Source organism: Bufo gargarizans, chromosome 2, assembly GCF_014858855.1.
Source record: "Bufo gargarizans isolate SCDJY-AF-19 chromosome 2, ASM1485885v1, whole genome shotgun sequence".
Classification (NCBI taxonomy): domain Eukaryota; kingdom Metazoa; phylum Chordata; class Amphibia; order Anura; family Bufonidae; genus Bufo; species Bufo gargarizans.
The window spans coordinates 505,357,302-505,375,305 of record NC_058081.1 but is presented as its reverse complement, the minus strand read 5'-3'; the positions used below and the strand labels follow the sequence as shown (position 1 = coordinate 505,375,305).

Genomic DNA, 18,004 nt, shown 5'->3' with positions numbered 1-18,004 from the left:
GTTGGTTTATTCCGTGTCCGTTGTTCCGTTTTTCGTGATTTTCTGCGGATCCATTGACTTTCAATGGGTCTGTTGAAAACTTGACTAATGCACCGTTTGTCATCCGCGTCCGTGATCCGTGGTTCCAGTCCGTCAAAAAAATATAACCTGTCCTATTATTTTCGCGGAACACGGTTTGCTGCCCCATTCAAGTCAATGGGACCGCAAAAAAAAAACGCGGAGGCACACAAGATTGTTATCCGCGTCCGCGCGTCTGTTTTTTTCCTATCATTTGCATGGCAAACCTGACTTAGACTTTTTTTTACTTTCCTTTATGTCTGGTGGTCCTCCAAAAATAAAGGAAGACACACGGAAACAAAAACGGATCACGGAACAACAGGACCCAATTTTTGCGGAACGGAACACAACAACGGTCATGTGCATGAGGCCTTAGGCCTTGCACTGACAGAAAACACTGCTCTGGGTGGTGGGAATATGACAATCACTATAAGCATCTAAATTGGCCGAGCAGTTGTCACATTTAGCCCTAATACTCATGGAAATGGTAAGTCTTATCCTTCTGCCGATCATTAATATTAAAGTGTTATTCCCTGTGGATCTACTCTTTACCTATGAGTTTCAGTCATGCGGTTCCTCACATCATACAGTATGAATTTTAAATGTAGATGAAGGGATGGCTTCCAGAGAAACCATACCGTGTTCAAAGCTCATGTACAGAGAAGAAGTGGATGGGAGACTTGTGCCTCTAACATTATGGCGTAATCCATTGTATGTCATAAGTAGTGTCCAAGGGATAATGTCTCCAATATTCTATTGGAAAGCATCAGGTACTCCATATTTAGATCATGCTTTCTACAATGGCATTCATAGACTACCATAAACACAATGTAGACATTGAGGGGCCATTTAGCACATTTTGTGTAAAACGTATTCACAGCACACTTGCTTCGTATTAGAAAAGTGTCCGGTGCCTACAAGGCTCAATATATTTATCATTGTGAGCGCAAGAACTCTACACCAGCTCCAAGCAGGTGTAGATCTTGTTTCTGGCGCATGGACCTCCCAAGATGTGACTTGGGTGTGCACCTCTTAATAAATGTTACATCTTACACCAAAGAATTTTGTACTAAGACCAGAATATGAAACGCCAGTCTTAGTGAATTGGTTCCATCATGTCTCTTACTGAAACTGACTTGTGTGGTCTAATAGGACCCTTTATCAGCATCACTCATCAGAAGTCAATGGAATCAATAGAGACCATTATAGGTATTCTACACTCTTATGAACTTGTAGGCCTTGACAACAAAATAACTTCAGAGGAGTACTAGAGACCTGAGGATGCACCATGGTAAGAACTTTGGCAGCAACCCTACTTTACTGCTTAGCTGTCCATCCCTGCAAACTTCCAACTCCAAGGGTGGGGAATGCGATTCTGTGAAAACCACAAAAGATGTGAGCCAATCCGCATGAAAGTCACTTTCCAAGGTGTATTTTTCAAAGGGTATTCCCACCTTTGACATGTCTGGGATAACTCTGCCACCTTCACTTTTTTCAAGACATGGAGTCACCAACCCCTGGCCTGCCAGGTGTGACAGCTGTTGGCCACAGCATCTAGGAGGAGAATAAATGGGGAGGTGGTTGTGCATCTGCCACACATATACAGCAAGCGGTCACCTCTTCATTCATTGTATGCCTGGATTTTGTGGCCAGCAGCCATCTAACTAGGCAGACGTTGGTCAGAGGACTCCCATTCTGGAGATAGGTGCGGGTCTGCGAGGTGGAGTATGCATCTATCAGACATTTATGGCATATCCTGTGGAGGTGTGCTGAGACTCCATGCAGTTCTATGGGGGCAATCTATCAAGACCTGCACTCCAGAATTCTGGCTTCATAAAGTTACAGAATATGGCTTTGCAACTTTTTGGGGTTACTTTAAAAATGTTGTGACTTTCCATTTTCACACCACTCACTTCACTTTCGAAATTGGGGTGGGAAAGTGGGCATGGATAGCCATATTAAGGAGTTTCACTTCAGATTTAATACTGGGACTTTTTCAAAAGTCACAAACTCACTAAAGTAGGGGGGCGGTTTGTGAGATCTGTTCAGGGCTCCCACAAGCGGTCCAAAACGGATCAGTTTTGCCCTAATGCTTTCCGATCAGTCTCCATTCCGCTCTGCCTGCAGCGTTTTGCTGTCCACTTGACGAAACTGAGCCAAACGGATCCGTCCTGACACATAATGTAAGTCAATGGGGACGGATCCGTTTTCACTGACACAATCTGGCACAATAGAAAACGGATCCGTCCCCCATTGACTTTTAATGGAGTTCGTGACGGATCCATCTTGGCTATGTTACAGATAATACAAACGGATCAGTTTATGACGGATGCATGTGGTTGTATTATTGTAACGGATCCGTTTTTGCATATCCATGAAACGTGAGTGTGAAAGTAGCCTTATACTTACCCCGCTTCCCGACACCCGCGTCGCTCCTGCTCCCCACATGGCTGCCGCTACATCTCCCCATCACGAGGATCAAACCATCCCGCAAAGGGGGGCTACCAATAGCAGGCCGCGGCGGGGACGAGCTTCCCTAGCATCGCAGGCATCCGCCCTGTATGGTGATCTATTCACCTCAATGGGTGCGCATAAAATATGGAATTTACTTTGCGTGCATTCCCCGTCTGTATGTCCGTTCTGTAGAAAAATATAGACATGTCCTATTATTGTCTGCATTACGGACAAGGATAGTACTGTTCTATTAGGGGCCAACCGTTCCGTTCCTCAAAATGTGGAATTCACATGGCTGGTAACCGTGTTTTACGGATCTGCAATTTGCAGACGGCAAAACAGGCAACGGTCGTGTGCAAGAGGCCTTACTCTGATAGACTCCATTAAAGTCAATGTAGTGTTGGAAACGGCTCCTCTCCAGCAGCATGATGCTAGTGTGCACTGAGCCTTGTGATATGAAGCGCACACAGTAGTCACTGATTGCTTTTGACTCCGTAGAGCTGTGCATTAGGGCACGCGACCGTTGGATGTTTTGTGGTCCGCAAATTGCGGATCCAGAAAACACTGATACCAGCCGTCACATGGTGCATTCCGTATTTTGCGGAACAGAGCAGCTAGCCAATAATGACAGTCCTATCCTTGATTGTAATGCGGACAATAATAGGACATACGGAAACGGAGTGCACACAGAGTCAGCTCCGTTTTTTTGCAGCCCCACTGAAGTAAGTGGGATGCAAAAAAAAAAAAAAAAACGGACGCGGGGCAAAATATATGTTCGGGTGCATGGGCCCTAAAATCACAGGTGACCAGTCCACCATGTCACAAAAAGAGTGTGAAGCCCACCTCCTCATCAAACATCTCCCCATATCTCAGCTTCCAGAACTCTCCGATTGTAACGGTGGGAATAGCTATCACCCTGATTGTGTCACATCTCATTCATCTATCCAGCAACCATTATTGTTCATAAGCCCAAAACTCTGGCCTCTTCCTGGTGCCCCCAAATACAAATCCGCTCTCCCCCTCCTCCAGAAGCAGCAGCCAGGCGAGGACATGAAAGGGTTATCCCTCCCCCTCCCATTGTGCGGCCCTCGGCCACGCCCCAGCATGACTCACTCAGCACCACCCCCTGCTGCCTGTCTCTAGGTAATGCTGCGGCTAACATGGACGCTGTGTGATGGTGCTGTGTGTGCTCTTCACTCCTGGACCCTGTGTCGCCTAGCTCTTCTGTGTGACCATGGAGGGACCCCCAGTGTATAGATGAGGAGCCCCCATAGGACTGCACTACCCCCCCTTGCTCCATAGGATCTCCTGCAACCATGGCTGGGATTATCAAGAAGCAGATCTTGAAGCATTTATCCAGGTCAGTACACATTGTAACGAACACTGCAGCAGTGCTGTACCTTGTGTGCTTAGAGCAGGCTTCCTTGTTTGGTGCCCAGAGCATATGAATAGGGATGCTATAAATAATATGTTTGGGCAACACATCATTATAGGGAGTGTTGTCCCTCTGGAGAAGATGTGGGTGGGTGGGGGGGTTGTTGTGCAACCAGGCCCCTTAACGGGTTAATCAGCAGGTTGGACAATATTGGTTTGGCCCTGCTGTACTTTGACAAGGTCTGGGTAAACATGATGTCATCATGCTGGTGGTGACATTGACTGGTACTGATTGCTCAGTCCAGGACCCTTTAAAGGTCTCCTGCCACCTTCCTAGCGGTGGTTGTTGCGGTGGATCCCAAAGATCAATCGTTTCCTTCCTCCACCTTTTTGGGGAATTTACTACTGTACGCCAAGCACGTTATTAGATGAAGGCGGAGAAATGACAGGCAACCTAACGCTAGTCCCTTGTGATTTTTGTTTAAAGGGGAATTCCACTTGAAATAAATGTTGGCAGATGTCATTGAGATATGTCACAGTTAAGGGGAAGGGAGCTACCACCCACACAGTGTCCGTGGAAAAGGGGCCACGTCATAGGTTATACCCCTGGAGCTTGAAATATCGAATGGAAAAGCTATTGATTTTAGGCTAGCGTTAGAGATCATTACCTGGCACTGCCACCCCTTTGGGGCATCCTGACCATTGTAGTCTTCACATGGGAACATTATTTACATTGCCAACTCCATCTCGTGACGTGTCCCTGAAGGGGTTTGTCCTTTTTATTTATTTTTTATTCTTTTTTGGCATAGTGTCGTTATCACTGCCCAAAATGTTCTTCCTTCCTAGTGCCAATGACTATGTCCTAGCGTTGGCATGCCGTGAGGTTCATTAGTTGGTTCATTGCTCACTGTCTAGGAATCTGAGGTTCGCGTGATCTTTATTTTGTCAGTATAACGGTAAACATCCCGGTCAGTTTTGGAACTTTCCTACTGGGGTTTGATCATGTAACCCTGTGGGCTTTAACAAGTCAGGCGCATGATGTCATTGAGAAGCATCTTCTTGCTTTGTGGTGGCCTGGATTTCCTCCATATGATCTTTTATTTATTTTTTCTGCCAAGGAGTAGCACAGCTGATTATTTTTGGAAAGATTTGTAAGTGAATCCCATAAAGACATTTTTTGGGGGATAGTGAGTGTGTTTTATATTCCAATTGAATGGCCAGAAGTAATACAAAGATAAGAATTGTCCACCCCACCCCACTAGATGTCTGGTATCTAGGGTGGGTTTTCCTATCAGAGGTTGATCTAAACATTTGTTTGTCCTATGGGATTTCTATCAGGATAATTGAATGAATCCAATTCTGCATCTAAATGGGAGCACCGCAGTTATGGCTTCACCGTGTAGTTAATGAGGTTTACCACTAGAGCAGCAGTATTGAGTAGGAGACAGGGCCTGGGTTGTTTTGTCTTTATATGGTAGTGGATAATCTAGCTGTAAGCAGGGTCAACATCCAACTCGCAGCTCGTTATGTGGCACCACAGATGCCTCATTCCTGGCAAGGTCTAGGGGAAATTCTGCTTGCTAAAGGTTGGATTGATGTAGCAACACTTGTATATCTCTGTGATTCATATCTTCATTGGGTGCCATGTTGGAATAAATTGTTTTAATTTCAATGGACAAAACTCCTGCCAAGCCCCTCAACGACTCAATGTCTTTAGATTAGACATTTGCTTTTGTCCGCCATCCAGAAATAGTCCCCAAAAGGCACTGGAATGGCACAGAGCTCCACCGTTTTCCATTCTCAAAGGTAGATATGGACCAGCTACTTGGAGGTACAGGTATTTTAGGCAACACACTTCTCTACACTCTCAACATTGGAAGTGTATTGGTGATGGCAGAACCACCAAAGGATATTCTTCAGCAATTTGAGAGTTCCTATCGGTTCCTGGCCAAAAAAGAACAAAACTCTAACACTATCCAGGACTGTGTCTTTACATCACTTCTGTTGGTCCATTTCTCCATTCCAAGCATTGTTGATATCTACCAAAATTTTTGATTGAGGTCAGGATTAAACGTATCATGGGAGCCTGAATATGGAGATCTGTCATTATTGTCCTAGTCTACCTTGTGCCCAAACAACTTTGGGGTGGGAGGGTTCCAAGGATAAATTCTATGAGGGTCACTTATCAAACTGGTGTAAAGCAGAACAGGCTTAGTTACACACTGCAACCAGTCAGATTCCACCTTTTATTTTGGACAACTCCTTTAGAAAATGAAAAGAGGAATCTGAATGGTTGCTATTGGCAACTAAGTGACCCCTAAGTACTGTAGAAGGAGAAGGGGCACTAGTTATGAATGGTAAGCATTGATGCCTCATAGCCTATGGACCTTGTATGGAACCGTACAATTGCCATGTGTCAGGGGTTATACCGTGTGTACAGAACGCTATCTGATGGAGGATGCTATGATATTTTTTTTTTTTCTCTTGGGTTTCTTCATATGTCGCTGTATACAATAAAAAACCTACAGAAGTACCGTTGATTCTCATGGTCTTTTACGTAATAGGTCAAGCTCTATTACGGACGTACAAAATGGAGCAATAGTATGGCCATATGCATGGTATCTTACCATCCACTGGTGCCGAGGTAGCAGGTGTCCAATGAAATTGGCTTCAGTGTCAGTCTGTTGCTGAACAAACTTAGGCCTCATGCACACGAACGTATTTTCTTTCCGTGCCCGTTCCGTTTTTTTTTTTTTTTTGTTTTTTTTTCAGACCGTTTACGGAACCGTTCATTTCAATGGGTTTGCAAAAAAAAAACGGAAGTTACTCAGTGTGCATTCAGTTTCTGTATGTTCGTATTTCCGTTCCGCAAAAAAATAGACCATGTCCTATTATTGTCTGCATTACGGACAAGGATAGTACTGTGCTATCAGGGGCCAGCTGTTCCGTTCTGCAAAATACGGAATGCACAAGGATGTCATCTGCAATTTTTGCCGGCCCGTTTTTTGCGGACCGCAAAATACATGCAGTCGTGTGCATGAGGCCTTAGGGCCTCAGGAAAACTGGCTTAGTGGCCCATAGCAACCAATCGGATTTCACCTTTCATTTTCCATAGAGCTCTGAAAAATGAAAGGTGTTTTCTGATTGGTTGCTATGGGCCACTAAGCCAGTTTTCCTTTACACCAGTTTTGATAACTCTCCCCCTTTGTGTCTAGACTGCGGTCAGTGTCCCCCCAAGTATATATTGGACCACCTGCTCGCCATTTTTACTTCGGAATCACAGCTCTTGATATGGTGGGATGCTGTCATGACTTATTTCCCGCGACATTAAGTACACAAAGTGATTTACTTTCCGGCACGCTGCAAGCATGAATTATTAAATGGTCCATGAATAATACAGTTATCTTCCCTGATTATTTCATTTCATTGGGAATTCCTGTTTGAGTAAAAACATAGGAATGACACCTGTCACCATCATTTCCCGTAAATGACACAGTAAATTGCCAGCAGTGTCTTCTCTATTATCTGGAAGCTTTGGCCTGCTGCAATTGAGGGGTGATGTCAGCCGTATCATTAGAGTGATGTATTTCCATTGGTATGGAAAGATTATAATTGTTTTTCATTAGGATACCTCAAGACTCTAAGTAATGCTCGTAAGCGAGCAGCTCGGGCAGAACTGGGACAACCCGGTTTTCTGTCAGAGTATTGGAATGTCACCATACAGAACTTGTGAGGAGACAGAAATAACACCTTGGCCAAAGGCGTAGCTACAGGGGCTGACGAGGCCCTGACTGAAGGGGGACAAAGGTCTCTCTACCACATGAGAACGGGTACGATAAATGGCACGTTGTAGGTGGGGGCCATATTGCAGATTGCATTGGGGCCTAATTCATACCTCTTGATGTCACAAAAGCCATGACAAACACCTTTCAATGAAACCTATCAGATTTCAGCTTTCACTTTGCAGATGGAGGTTATAAAATGTAAGTGAGCCTCTGATTGGTTGACTTGGGCAACACTTGTACTTGAGTTTTCTTGCAGTAGTGCCAAGCATCATAGTGATAATACTGCCATGTCTAGATTTTAACACTGATGGCTTAGTTCAGTGCTTAAATGGTTAGGGTTGGACCCCCACTTCTCAATGCTTACGGTATATGGTGGGGGCTGAACCCCCGCTGTTCAGCCATATGATCGGCTCTGCCTTGCAATGCCCCATTTCATGGAAATCCCAATGATCACACATTGAAAGCCTATCCTAATATAAGCCATCAGTGTTAAAGTGCTGGAGAACCCCCTTAATGTTACCGCCGATATTCTATTGCAGGAATCCTCAACCTGCGGCCCTCCGGCTGTTGCAAAACTACATCTCCCAGCATACCCTAATAGCTGTAGGCTGTCCAGGCATGCTGGGAGTTGTAGTTTTGCAACAGCTGGAGGGCCACAGGTTGGGCATCCCTGCTATATTGGATTCCACTACCATCGATAACAGGAGATGGCGTGGAAGTTAAAATAAAACAAACATACCGTATCCGTTTCAGATTTCTCTGTGTATCGGTGATATATGCAGGTGAGTGCAGATTTCACAGTGGCCTTATTATATTTGATTTAGGCTGGGTTCAGACCTGAGCGTTTTACAGCGCGTTCCTATGCGCTGTAAAACGCTCAACAGGCAAGAACCAATGATTCCCTATGGTTCTCACCTAAGCGTTTTACAGCGCGTACGATCACGCTGTAAAACGCCCGACACCCCAAGAAGTACAGGAGCTTCTTTGGGGCGCCTTGTCGCGCGTTCCCGTACATAGACTTCAGCGGGAACGCGCGACAATGGGCGTTCGCTTGTCTCTGTATGCGCAATTGCAAACGCCCGTACAATCGCGCCTACAGAGCGTACGTTCAAGTACGCTCAGGTCTGAACCTAGCGTTAGGGCTCATGCACATGACCGTATGTATTTTGCGGTCCGCAAAGACAGATCTGCAAAAAAATACGGATGACATCCATGTGCATTCCGTATTTTGCAGAACGAAACAGCTGGCCCCTAATAGAACAGTCCTATCTTTCTCTGTAATGCGGACAATTATAGGACATGTTCTATCCGTTTGCGGAACGGACATACGGAAACGGAATGCACACGAAGTAACTTCCTTTTATTTTTTTCTGACCCATTGAAATGAATGGTACTGCATACGGTCTGCAAAAAACAAAACTAAACGGACACGAAAGAAAATACGTTTGTGTGCATGAGCCCTTACCTTGTATACAGGTCATTCTGCTGTGTATACAAGGCAATTCTAATGTGGTTCCTGCAGGAAAGAATAGAGAACGTCCAGCCTTGGGTCTATAATATGTGTACAGAGCACAGTAATGACTGGTATACACACTTGCATCGAAACCACTAATTATCAGATATTCCAGACTATTGGACGTTCCCCATGATAGATGTCACTATTTCCTGCCCGGAGTATTCTTGACTATGCCCTCTGGCCTATGCTGCTGTGCCCTTATCTTTTTTATAGGCCTAGTTCACACGAACGTGTGTGATCCGTGGCCGTATAGCGGACGCGGACCCATTCACTTCAATAGGTCCGCAAATCCGGAATTACGGAATGGCCGCACAGAACGGGACCCCTCGGAAGCACTACGGAGTGCTTCCATGGGGTTGCGTCCCGTACTTCCGTTCCGCAAAAAGATAGAACATGTCCTATCTTTTTGCGGAACAAGCTACATGCACACAAACGTTTGGGCTCCGTGCCCGTGCTGCGGACCACAAATTGTGGTCCGCAATGCACGGGCACAAACCGTGGGGCAGCCGCATGTGGATTGTGGACCCATTGACTTGAATAGGGTCCGCGATCCGCATCCAACGGTCTGCACCGCAAAAAAGTAGTGCATGCCCTGCTTTCTGGCCGTGCCTCCGCACCGCAAAAGACACCACAGAAGCACTCCGTAATGCTTCCATGGGGTTCCGATCCGCGCCTCCGTTCCGCATCTCTGTAATTGCGGACCCATTCAAGTGAATGGGTCCGTGATGCGGAATGCACACGGCTAGTGCCCGTGTGTTGCCAGCAGAGGAAGCAATATAGATAATAACAATACATTAGTAAGTGGCTTGTATTAACTTTCTCTACATGATAGATGCCACTTGATGAAGTGAGAGACAACCCCTTTAAATCTAAAGAAAGGGACAAGTAGGACAAGTACGTCACGGCTATAGAGTCGCCTTTCTCTTGTATTTCCTGTAAATGTCATCTGAAACGCCTCAGTGCTCCCACAGCAGGAATGTGAGATATACACAAGTACTGTACATACGCCGCGCAGCAGTGCCTGGCTTTTGTGCTACTTATTGTTCTTTTGAAAGTGTATATATAGTTTTGTGATTTTATTTTATATATGTTTTACCTTAATGGGGTTATCCCATGATTAATGTAGAAAATGAAAATAAGACCTCGTATAGGACATGACAATCTCTTTCTAAGGGCCCATGAACACAAACGTATTTTCTTTCCGCTTCCGTTTCTAGTTTTTTTGCGGACCGTATACGGAACCATTCACTTCAATGGGTTCGCAAAAACAATAGAAAGTACTCCGTGTGCATTCTATTTTCGTATTTCCGTTCTGCAAAAAAGTAGTGCATGTCCTATTGTCCGCAAATCACGGTCCGAGGCCCCATTCCAGTCAATGGGTCCACAAAAAATCCGTATGTCATCTGTATTTTGTGGATCCATACTGTAGAAATGCTATGCCCAGCCCATATTGCTCATGTGTTTGGTGATTTCATAAGTTACTGTTTCCGTTTCCGATCCGCAAAAAACAGATCACAAACGGAAACCACACGGATATGTTTTGTGGAATAACGGAACAGAAAAGGACTTGGGCTACTTTCACACTAGCAGCAGGACAGATCCGTTAGGCTTTTCACCCTGTCGGATCTGTCCTGCCGCTATTTCGCAGGACTGCCGCTCCGTCCCCTTTGTCTATAATGGGAACGGGGGCAGAGCTCCGGCGCAGCACGGCGAGAGGCCGCTGGACTAAAAGTACTACATGTCAGACTTTTTAGTCCGACGGCCTCTCGCCGTGCACTGCTGTGCTGCGCTGGAGCTCCGCCCCGTCCCCATTATAGTCAATGGGGACGGAGCGGCAGTCCGGTGGCACGGCGAAATAGCGGCAGGACGGATCCGACAGGGTGAACAGCCTGTCGGATCCATCCTGCCGCTAGTGTTAAATTTCCGCTAAACCAGAGGGAAAAAAAACCCCTCAAGATACGGAACAACGGATCCGTGAAAAACGGACCGCGAAACAACGGTCATGTGCATGAGCCCTAACAAAGCTAGAACCAGCCCTGTTCATTGCTCTGCTAGATTCTCCCTATTACCGTACAGGTGGTGTAGCTTTCTCTCTGTAACTGTCGTAGCTTCTAACATTAGATCTGGCCGGTGGGACTTGCATGAATTGAATTTAGCACCTTCGACCTTGCTCATTTAGATCAGTGGACATGCACATCACTATGCATGAGTGCAATAAAGGTCCTGCTGGAACCAGTTAGTGTGTCCTTGCGATTTCTGAACTTTCCAATGGGTGCTGCAATAGTCAGGCTCTGCTAGGACACCCCCCAACTGGTAAAATTCAGCTGGACTTTTATTGAAGACTGCTGGTAATTCATTCATAAACTAGTAGGGATAATGGAGGAATGAGACAACATAGTTATATGAAAATATGCTCCAGAATTAATACAGGGGGAATGAAAGTAAGTACTAAGACCTCATTCACACACAGTGATTTCCGTCAGTGATTGTGAGCCAAAACCAGGTTTGGAGCCTCCACAGGGATAAGGTATAAGGGAAAGATCTGCATCTGTCCTGTGTTTAGAGCCGCACCTGGTCTTGGCTCAAAATCACTGATGGAAATCGCTGACTGAACATTTAGGGTCCATTTACACGTCCATATGTGTTTTGCGGATCCGCAAAACACGGACAGCGGCAATGTGCATTCTGCATTTTGCGGACCGCACATCGCCGGCACTCATAGTAAATGCCTTTTCTTGCCCGCAGTTGGGGGCAAGAATAGGACATGTTCTATTTTTATTTTTTTTGCGGATCAGCACATTCCGGCCCTATTGAAAGTGAATGGGTTCGCACACCTCTTCCACAAAATAGCGGAACGGATACGGACCCATTTTTCGGACGTGTGAATGGACCCTCACTGTGTGAATAAGGCCTAAAATAGACATAATAGGAAATATTATAGGTCCTTTTCAAGCTCCCAGAAAACCCATTTACTGACAGCTGTCCCCTATTAAATATGGGAATATATATATATATATATATATATATATATATATATATATATATATATATATATATATATATATATTTTTTTTTAATAATCCAAAAGGCCCCATATTTAAATGTTTCTCATGCTGAGGTTGCACGACTTTTTGGTAATGGAAGAATAACTCTAGTCCGTGTCATAGTGAGGAGGAATGTGAGGCGAGCATGCATGGTACGTCAGCAGTAGTACACCGGCGGCTGGTGATCGGCCCCATCAGAGGCAGCCTGGTTGGACTGGGTTTCTCCCAGTCAAACTTGGAAGCCGGATGAGTGACTGAGAAGTGGATAGGAGGTGCCAGGAGTCAGAAAGATTTGTAATTATGAAGGTGCCACCTGTGTCTAGATGGTGGGCAGTGGAACAGTGAGAGATGCTCATGCTTGTTGGCAGATCAAGTGGCCCTATCTACTAGTGATGTGTCTGGAGCCTGTCCACCATAGGTCTGTGCCCTCACATAACCGCTGCTTCCAGCACCTCCTAACAGCCAGGTCAGAACAGCCTAGATGGCGGGCAGTTTGTTAAACGACCCTTCTGCTTTTCTCAGTCCAATGATGCTCCCTCTCTTACAGTCTGTCAACTGGGCAAAATGTCTCCAAGTACATCATAGAAGCATGTCTGGCAGTCAACGCTCTCTCTGGTTGCATCATTTTTTTTTTTTGTGTGTGTGTGTGTATGTATGTATGTGTATATATAAAAATATATATATAGTACAGACCAAAAGTTTGGACACACCTTCTCATTCAAAGAGTTTTCTTTATCTTCATGACTATTAAAATTGTAGATTCACACTGAAGGCATCAAAACTATGAATTAACACATGTGGAATTATATACATAACAAAAAAGTGTGAAACAACTGAAAATATGTCATATTCTAGGTTCTTCAAAGTAGCCACCTTTTGCTTTGATTACTGCTTTGCACACTCTTGGCATTCTCTTGATGAGCTTCAAGAGGTAGTCACCTGAAATGGTTTTCACTTCACAGGTGTGCCCTGTCTGGTTTAATAAGTGGGATTTCTTGCCTTATAAATGGGGTTGGGACCATCAGTTGCGTTGTGGAGAATTTGTATTATGGCAAGAAGAAAGCAGCTAAGTAAAGAAAAACGAGTGGCCATCATTACTTTAAGAAATGAAGGTCAGTCAGTCTGAAAAATTGGGAAAACTTTGAAAGTGTCCTCAAGTGCAGTCACAAAAACCATCAAGCACTACAAAGAAACTGGCTCACATGCGGACCGCCCCAGGAAAGGAAGACCAAGAGTCACCTCTGCTGCGGAGGAGAAGTTCATCCGAGTCACCAGCCTCAGAAATCGCAGGTTAACAGCAGCTCAGATTAGAGACCAGGTCAATGCCACACAGAGTTCTAGCAGCAGACACATCTCTAGAACAACTGTTAAGAGGAGACTGTGTGAATCAGGCCTTCATGGTAGAATGTCTGCTAGGAAACCACTGCTAAGGACAGGCAACAAGCAGAAGAGACTTGTTTGGGCTAAAGAACACAAGGAATGGACATTAGACCAGTGGAAATCTGTGCTTCAGATCTTTGGTTCCAACCACCGTGTCTTTGTGCGACGCAGAAAAGGTGAACGGATGGACTCTACATGCCTGGTTCCCACCGTGAGGCATGGAGGAGGAGGTGTGATGGTATGGGGGTGCTTTGCTGGTGACACTGTTGGGGATTTATTCAAAATTGAAGGCATACTGAACCAGCATGGCTACCACAGCATCTTGCAGCGGCATGCTATTCCATCTGGTTTGCGTTTAGTTGGACCATCATTTATTTTTCAACTGGACAATGACCCCGAACACACCTCCAGGCTGTGTAAGGGCTATTTGACCATGAAGGAGAGTGATGGGGGTGCTGCGCCAGATGACCTGGCCTCCACAGTCACCGGACCTGAACCCAATCGAGATGGTTTGGGGTGAGCTGGACCTGCAGAGTGAAGGCAAAAGGGCCAAGAGTGCTAAGCATCTCTGGGAACTCCTTCAAGACTGTTGGAAGACCATTTCAGGTGACTACCTCAGTACCTCTTGAAGCTCATCAAGAGAATGCCAAGAGTGTGCAAATCAGTAATCAAAGCAAAAGGTGGCTACTTTGAAGAACCTAGAATATTACATATTTTCAGTTGTTCCACACTTTTTTGATATGTATATCATTTCACGTGTGTTAATTCATAGTTTTGATGCCTTCAGTGTGAATCTACAATTTTCATAGTCATGAAAATAAAGAAAACTCTTTGAATGAGAAGGTGTGTCCAAACTTTTGGTCTGTACTGTATATATATCTGTATGTGTGTGGTGTAATAAAATACATACAGTATCTCACAAAACTGAGTACACCCCTCACATTTTTGTAAATTATATTATATCTTTTCATGGGACAACCCTGAAGATCTGACACTTTGATACAATGTAAAGTAGTCAGTGTACAGATTGTATAACGGTGTATATATGGCGTGGCCTCAACATAACCCAACACACTGCTATTAATGTCTAAACCGCTAACAACAAAAGTGAGTACACCCTTAAAGAGGACCTTTTCATCAGAACTTCTAAAGTAACTATACAGGCGTGTAGAGCGGCGCCCAGGGACCCCCCTGCACTTACTGGTATACCTGGGCGCCGCTCCGTTCTCTGGTAATGGCCTCCGGTATCTTTACAGTTAGGCTCCACCCAGGGGAACCTGCCGGCGCCTCCTTCTCCCATGCTGCAGCGCTGGCCAATCACAGCGCTCAGCTCTCTCTCAGGCTATGAGCTGAGTGCTGTGATTGGCCAGCGCTGCAGCATTGGAGAATGAGCTGACGGCAGGTTCCCCTGGGTGGAGCCTAACTGTAAAGATACCGGAGGCAATTACTGGAGAACGGAGCGGCGCCCAGGTATACCAGTAAGTGCAGGGGGGTCCCTGGACGCTGCTCTACACGCCTGTATAGTTACTTTAGAAGTTTAATTCTGATAAAAGGTCCTCTTTAAGTGAAAATGGCCAAATTGTGCACAAAGTGTCAATACTTTGTGTGGCCATCATTATTTTCCAGCACCGCCTTATCTTTCTTGGGCATGGAGTTCACTAGAACTTCACAGGTTACCACTGGAATCCTCTTCCATGGTGACATCATGGAGCTGGTGGATGTTAGAGACCCTGCGCTCCACCACCTTCCATTTATTTTGAGGATGCCCCACAGATGCTCAATAGGATTTAGGTCTGGAGATATGCTTGGCCAGTCCAGCACCTATATCCTCAGTTTCTTTAGCAAGGCAGTGGTCGTCTTGGGATCATTATCATGTTGGAATACTGCCCTGCAGCCCAGTTTCTGAGGGGAGGGGATGATGCTCTGCTTCAGTATGTCACAGTACATGTTGGCATCTATGGTTCCCTCAATTAACTGTAGCTCCCCACAGCCAGTAGCCCTCATATAGCCCCAAACCACCATGCTTGACTGTTGACACACTTGTCTTTGTACTCCTCACCTGGTTGCCGCCACAGACGCTTGACACTATCTGAACCAAATAAGTTTATCTTGGTCTCATCAGACCACAGGACATGATTCCAGTAGCCCATGTCCTTAATCTGCTTGTCTGCAGCAAACTGTTTGTGGACTTTCTTGTGCATCATCTTTAGAAGAGGCTTCCTTCTGGGACGACAGCCATGCAGACCAATTTGATGCAGTGTGCGGCGTATGGTCTGAGCACTGACAAGCTAACACCCCCCCCCCCTTCTTTAACCTCTGTAGCAATGCTGGCAGCACTCATACGTCTATTTTTAAAAAGACTGAGCATGTGCACTCAACTTTTTTCGTCGACCATGGCAAGACTTGTTCTGAGTGGAACCGCTGTATGGTCTCGGCGACCATGCATAAGTTCATTTTCAGGGTGCTGACAATCTTTTATAGCCTAGCAACAATTCCTTTTTTCAGATCCTCATAGAGTTCTTTGCCATGAGGTGCCATGTTGAACTCTGTGACCAGTATGAGAGAGTGTGTGTGAGAGCAATAACACCAAAATTAAAGAGAACCTTTCACCACTCCTGACATTCCTGTTTTAATAGCTTCATGCATTCCCCATGTTATAACAATTCTTTAACATTTATTCTTATGGCTCAATGTTGTGCCATTTCTTTATTATTTCTACTAGAAGTTATAAATAATTGCTAGCAGTCTGCAGTAAGGGTACAGAGGGGAGGTAACCAGTTGGGGGAGTGTCCCTGCACAGACTCGCTCTATCCAATCAGTGCTGCCATTTTCAAACTAAGCAGGGACCCCCCCCCCCCCCTCCCTAAACTGGTTACCACACCTCTGTACCATTAATGCAGACTGCTAGCAATTATTTATAACTTCAAGAAGAAATAATAAAGGAATGGCACAACATAGAGCCATAAGAATAGAGGCTCCAGAATTGTTATTACATGGGAAATGCATGAAGCTATTAAAACAGGTATGTCCGGAGTGGTGAAAGGTCCTCTTTAATTTTGGTGTTATTCCTCTCACACTCTCTCATACTGGTCACTGAAAGTTCAGGTCCTCTTTAACATACCTGTTCCCTATTCACACCTGAGACCTTGTAACACTAACACGTCACATGACACCGGTAAGGGGAAAAGGTCTAATTGGGCACAATTTGGGCCTTTTCACTTAGGGGTGTACTCACTTTTGTTGCCAGCGGTTTAGACATTAATAGCTGTGTGTTGAGTTATTTTGAGGGCACACCAAATATACACTGTTATACAAGCTGTACACTGACTACTTTCCATTGTATCAAAGTGTCAGATCTTCAGTGTTGTCCCATGAAAAGAATAATAGAATGAAATATTTACAAAAATGTGAGGGGTGTACTCAATTTTGTAATATACTGTGTATATATCTCATATAAAAGTCTGTCTGTTCTTTATGCGCGACCAAACGACTGAACCGATCTTCACCATATTTGGCACATCAGGTATCTCGGCTCTCTAGGAGATATTCCTGAGATGTTTCCAAAAAATGACCTGCATTAGTCTATGCAGGCCCCCAACTGCCGTGCATACGGTCACATGTTTAGTGAATAGGAGCTTGCATGCTTAGTCCCCACATACACATAGTTTTACTCCAGGTTTCCATAACACCCCTGCCATTGTTCTTCACTGCTGTAGGTCAGCTTTAGGCTAGGGCTACACGACGACTAGCACAGCTCAGCAGAAAGTATCACACATAGACCTACAGTAGATACACAGCAGACAGTATCACACATGATAGGATTGGATACACAGCTCAGCAGGCAGTGTCGCACACGATAGGATATTAGATACACAGCTCAGCAGAAAGTGTGTGTGGGGGGGGGGGGGGCTACTGTAGAGGTCACTGTTATCTGTTATGGGGGATAGATGAAATATACACGTGCTAAGCCGGGTCCTTCTGCAAATATATATATATCTGCTATATCTTCATCTTCACTGGGAGAAGCCTAACCACACATATATATATATATATATATATATATATATATATATATATATATATATATATATATATATATATATATATATATATATATATATATATATATATAGTGGTTAGGCTTCTCCCAGTGATGAACAGAGGACCTTTGCTCAGGTTACTTGGTGTCATATCCCACATTGCACTGGAATAAATCTGTATTTTACAATGTTAATATGAACTTTGGAGTTATGTAAGATTTGCCACATAGCTGGGAGTGATCTACGGGAAGTACAGATAAGCAGCCTCATGTCTTTTACTGTATCGTGCTGTTAATGTTACATGGTGCCATATGAGCAATAATTATAAACCAAATAGCTTGAAAAATTGTTAAC

General features: G+C 44.8%; 1 protein-coding gene across 2 annotated transcripts in view; it reads left to right on the top strand.

The window, feature by feature from the left end:
* Positions 1–3,645: 3,645 nt before the first annotated feature.
* Positions 3,646–18,004, top strand: part of UHRF1BP1L (UHRF1 binding protein 1 like) — a 149,956-nt gene continuing 135,597 nt past the window's right edge. For both annotated transcript variants that reach the window (XM_044281273.1, XM_044281274.1), the window contains exon 1: positions 3,646–3,871. In XM_044281273.1, coding sequence (XP_044137208.1) covers positions 3,828–3,871 — 44 coding nt within the window. In that variant the 5' untranslated portion in view covers positions 3,646–3,827. The remainder of the gene's footprint in view (positions 3,872–18,004) is intronic.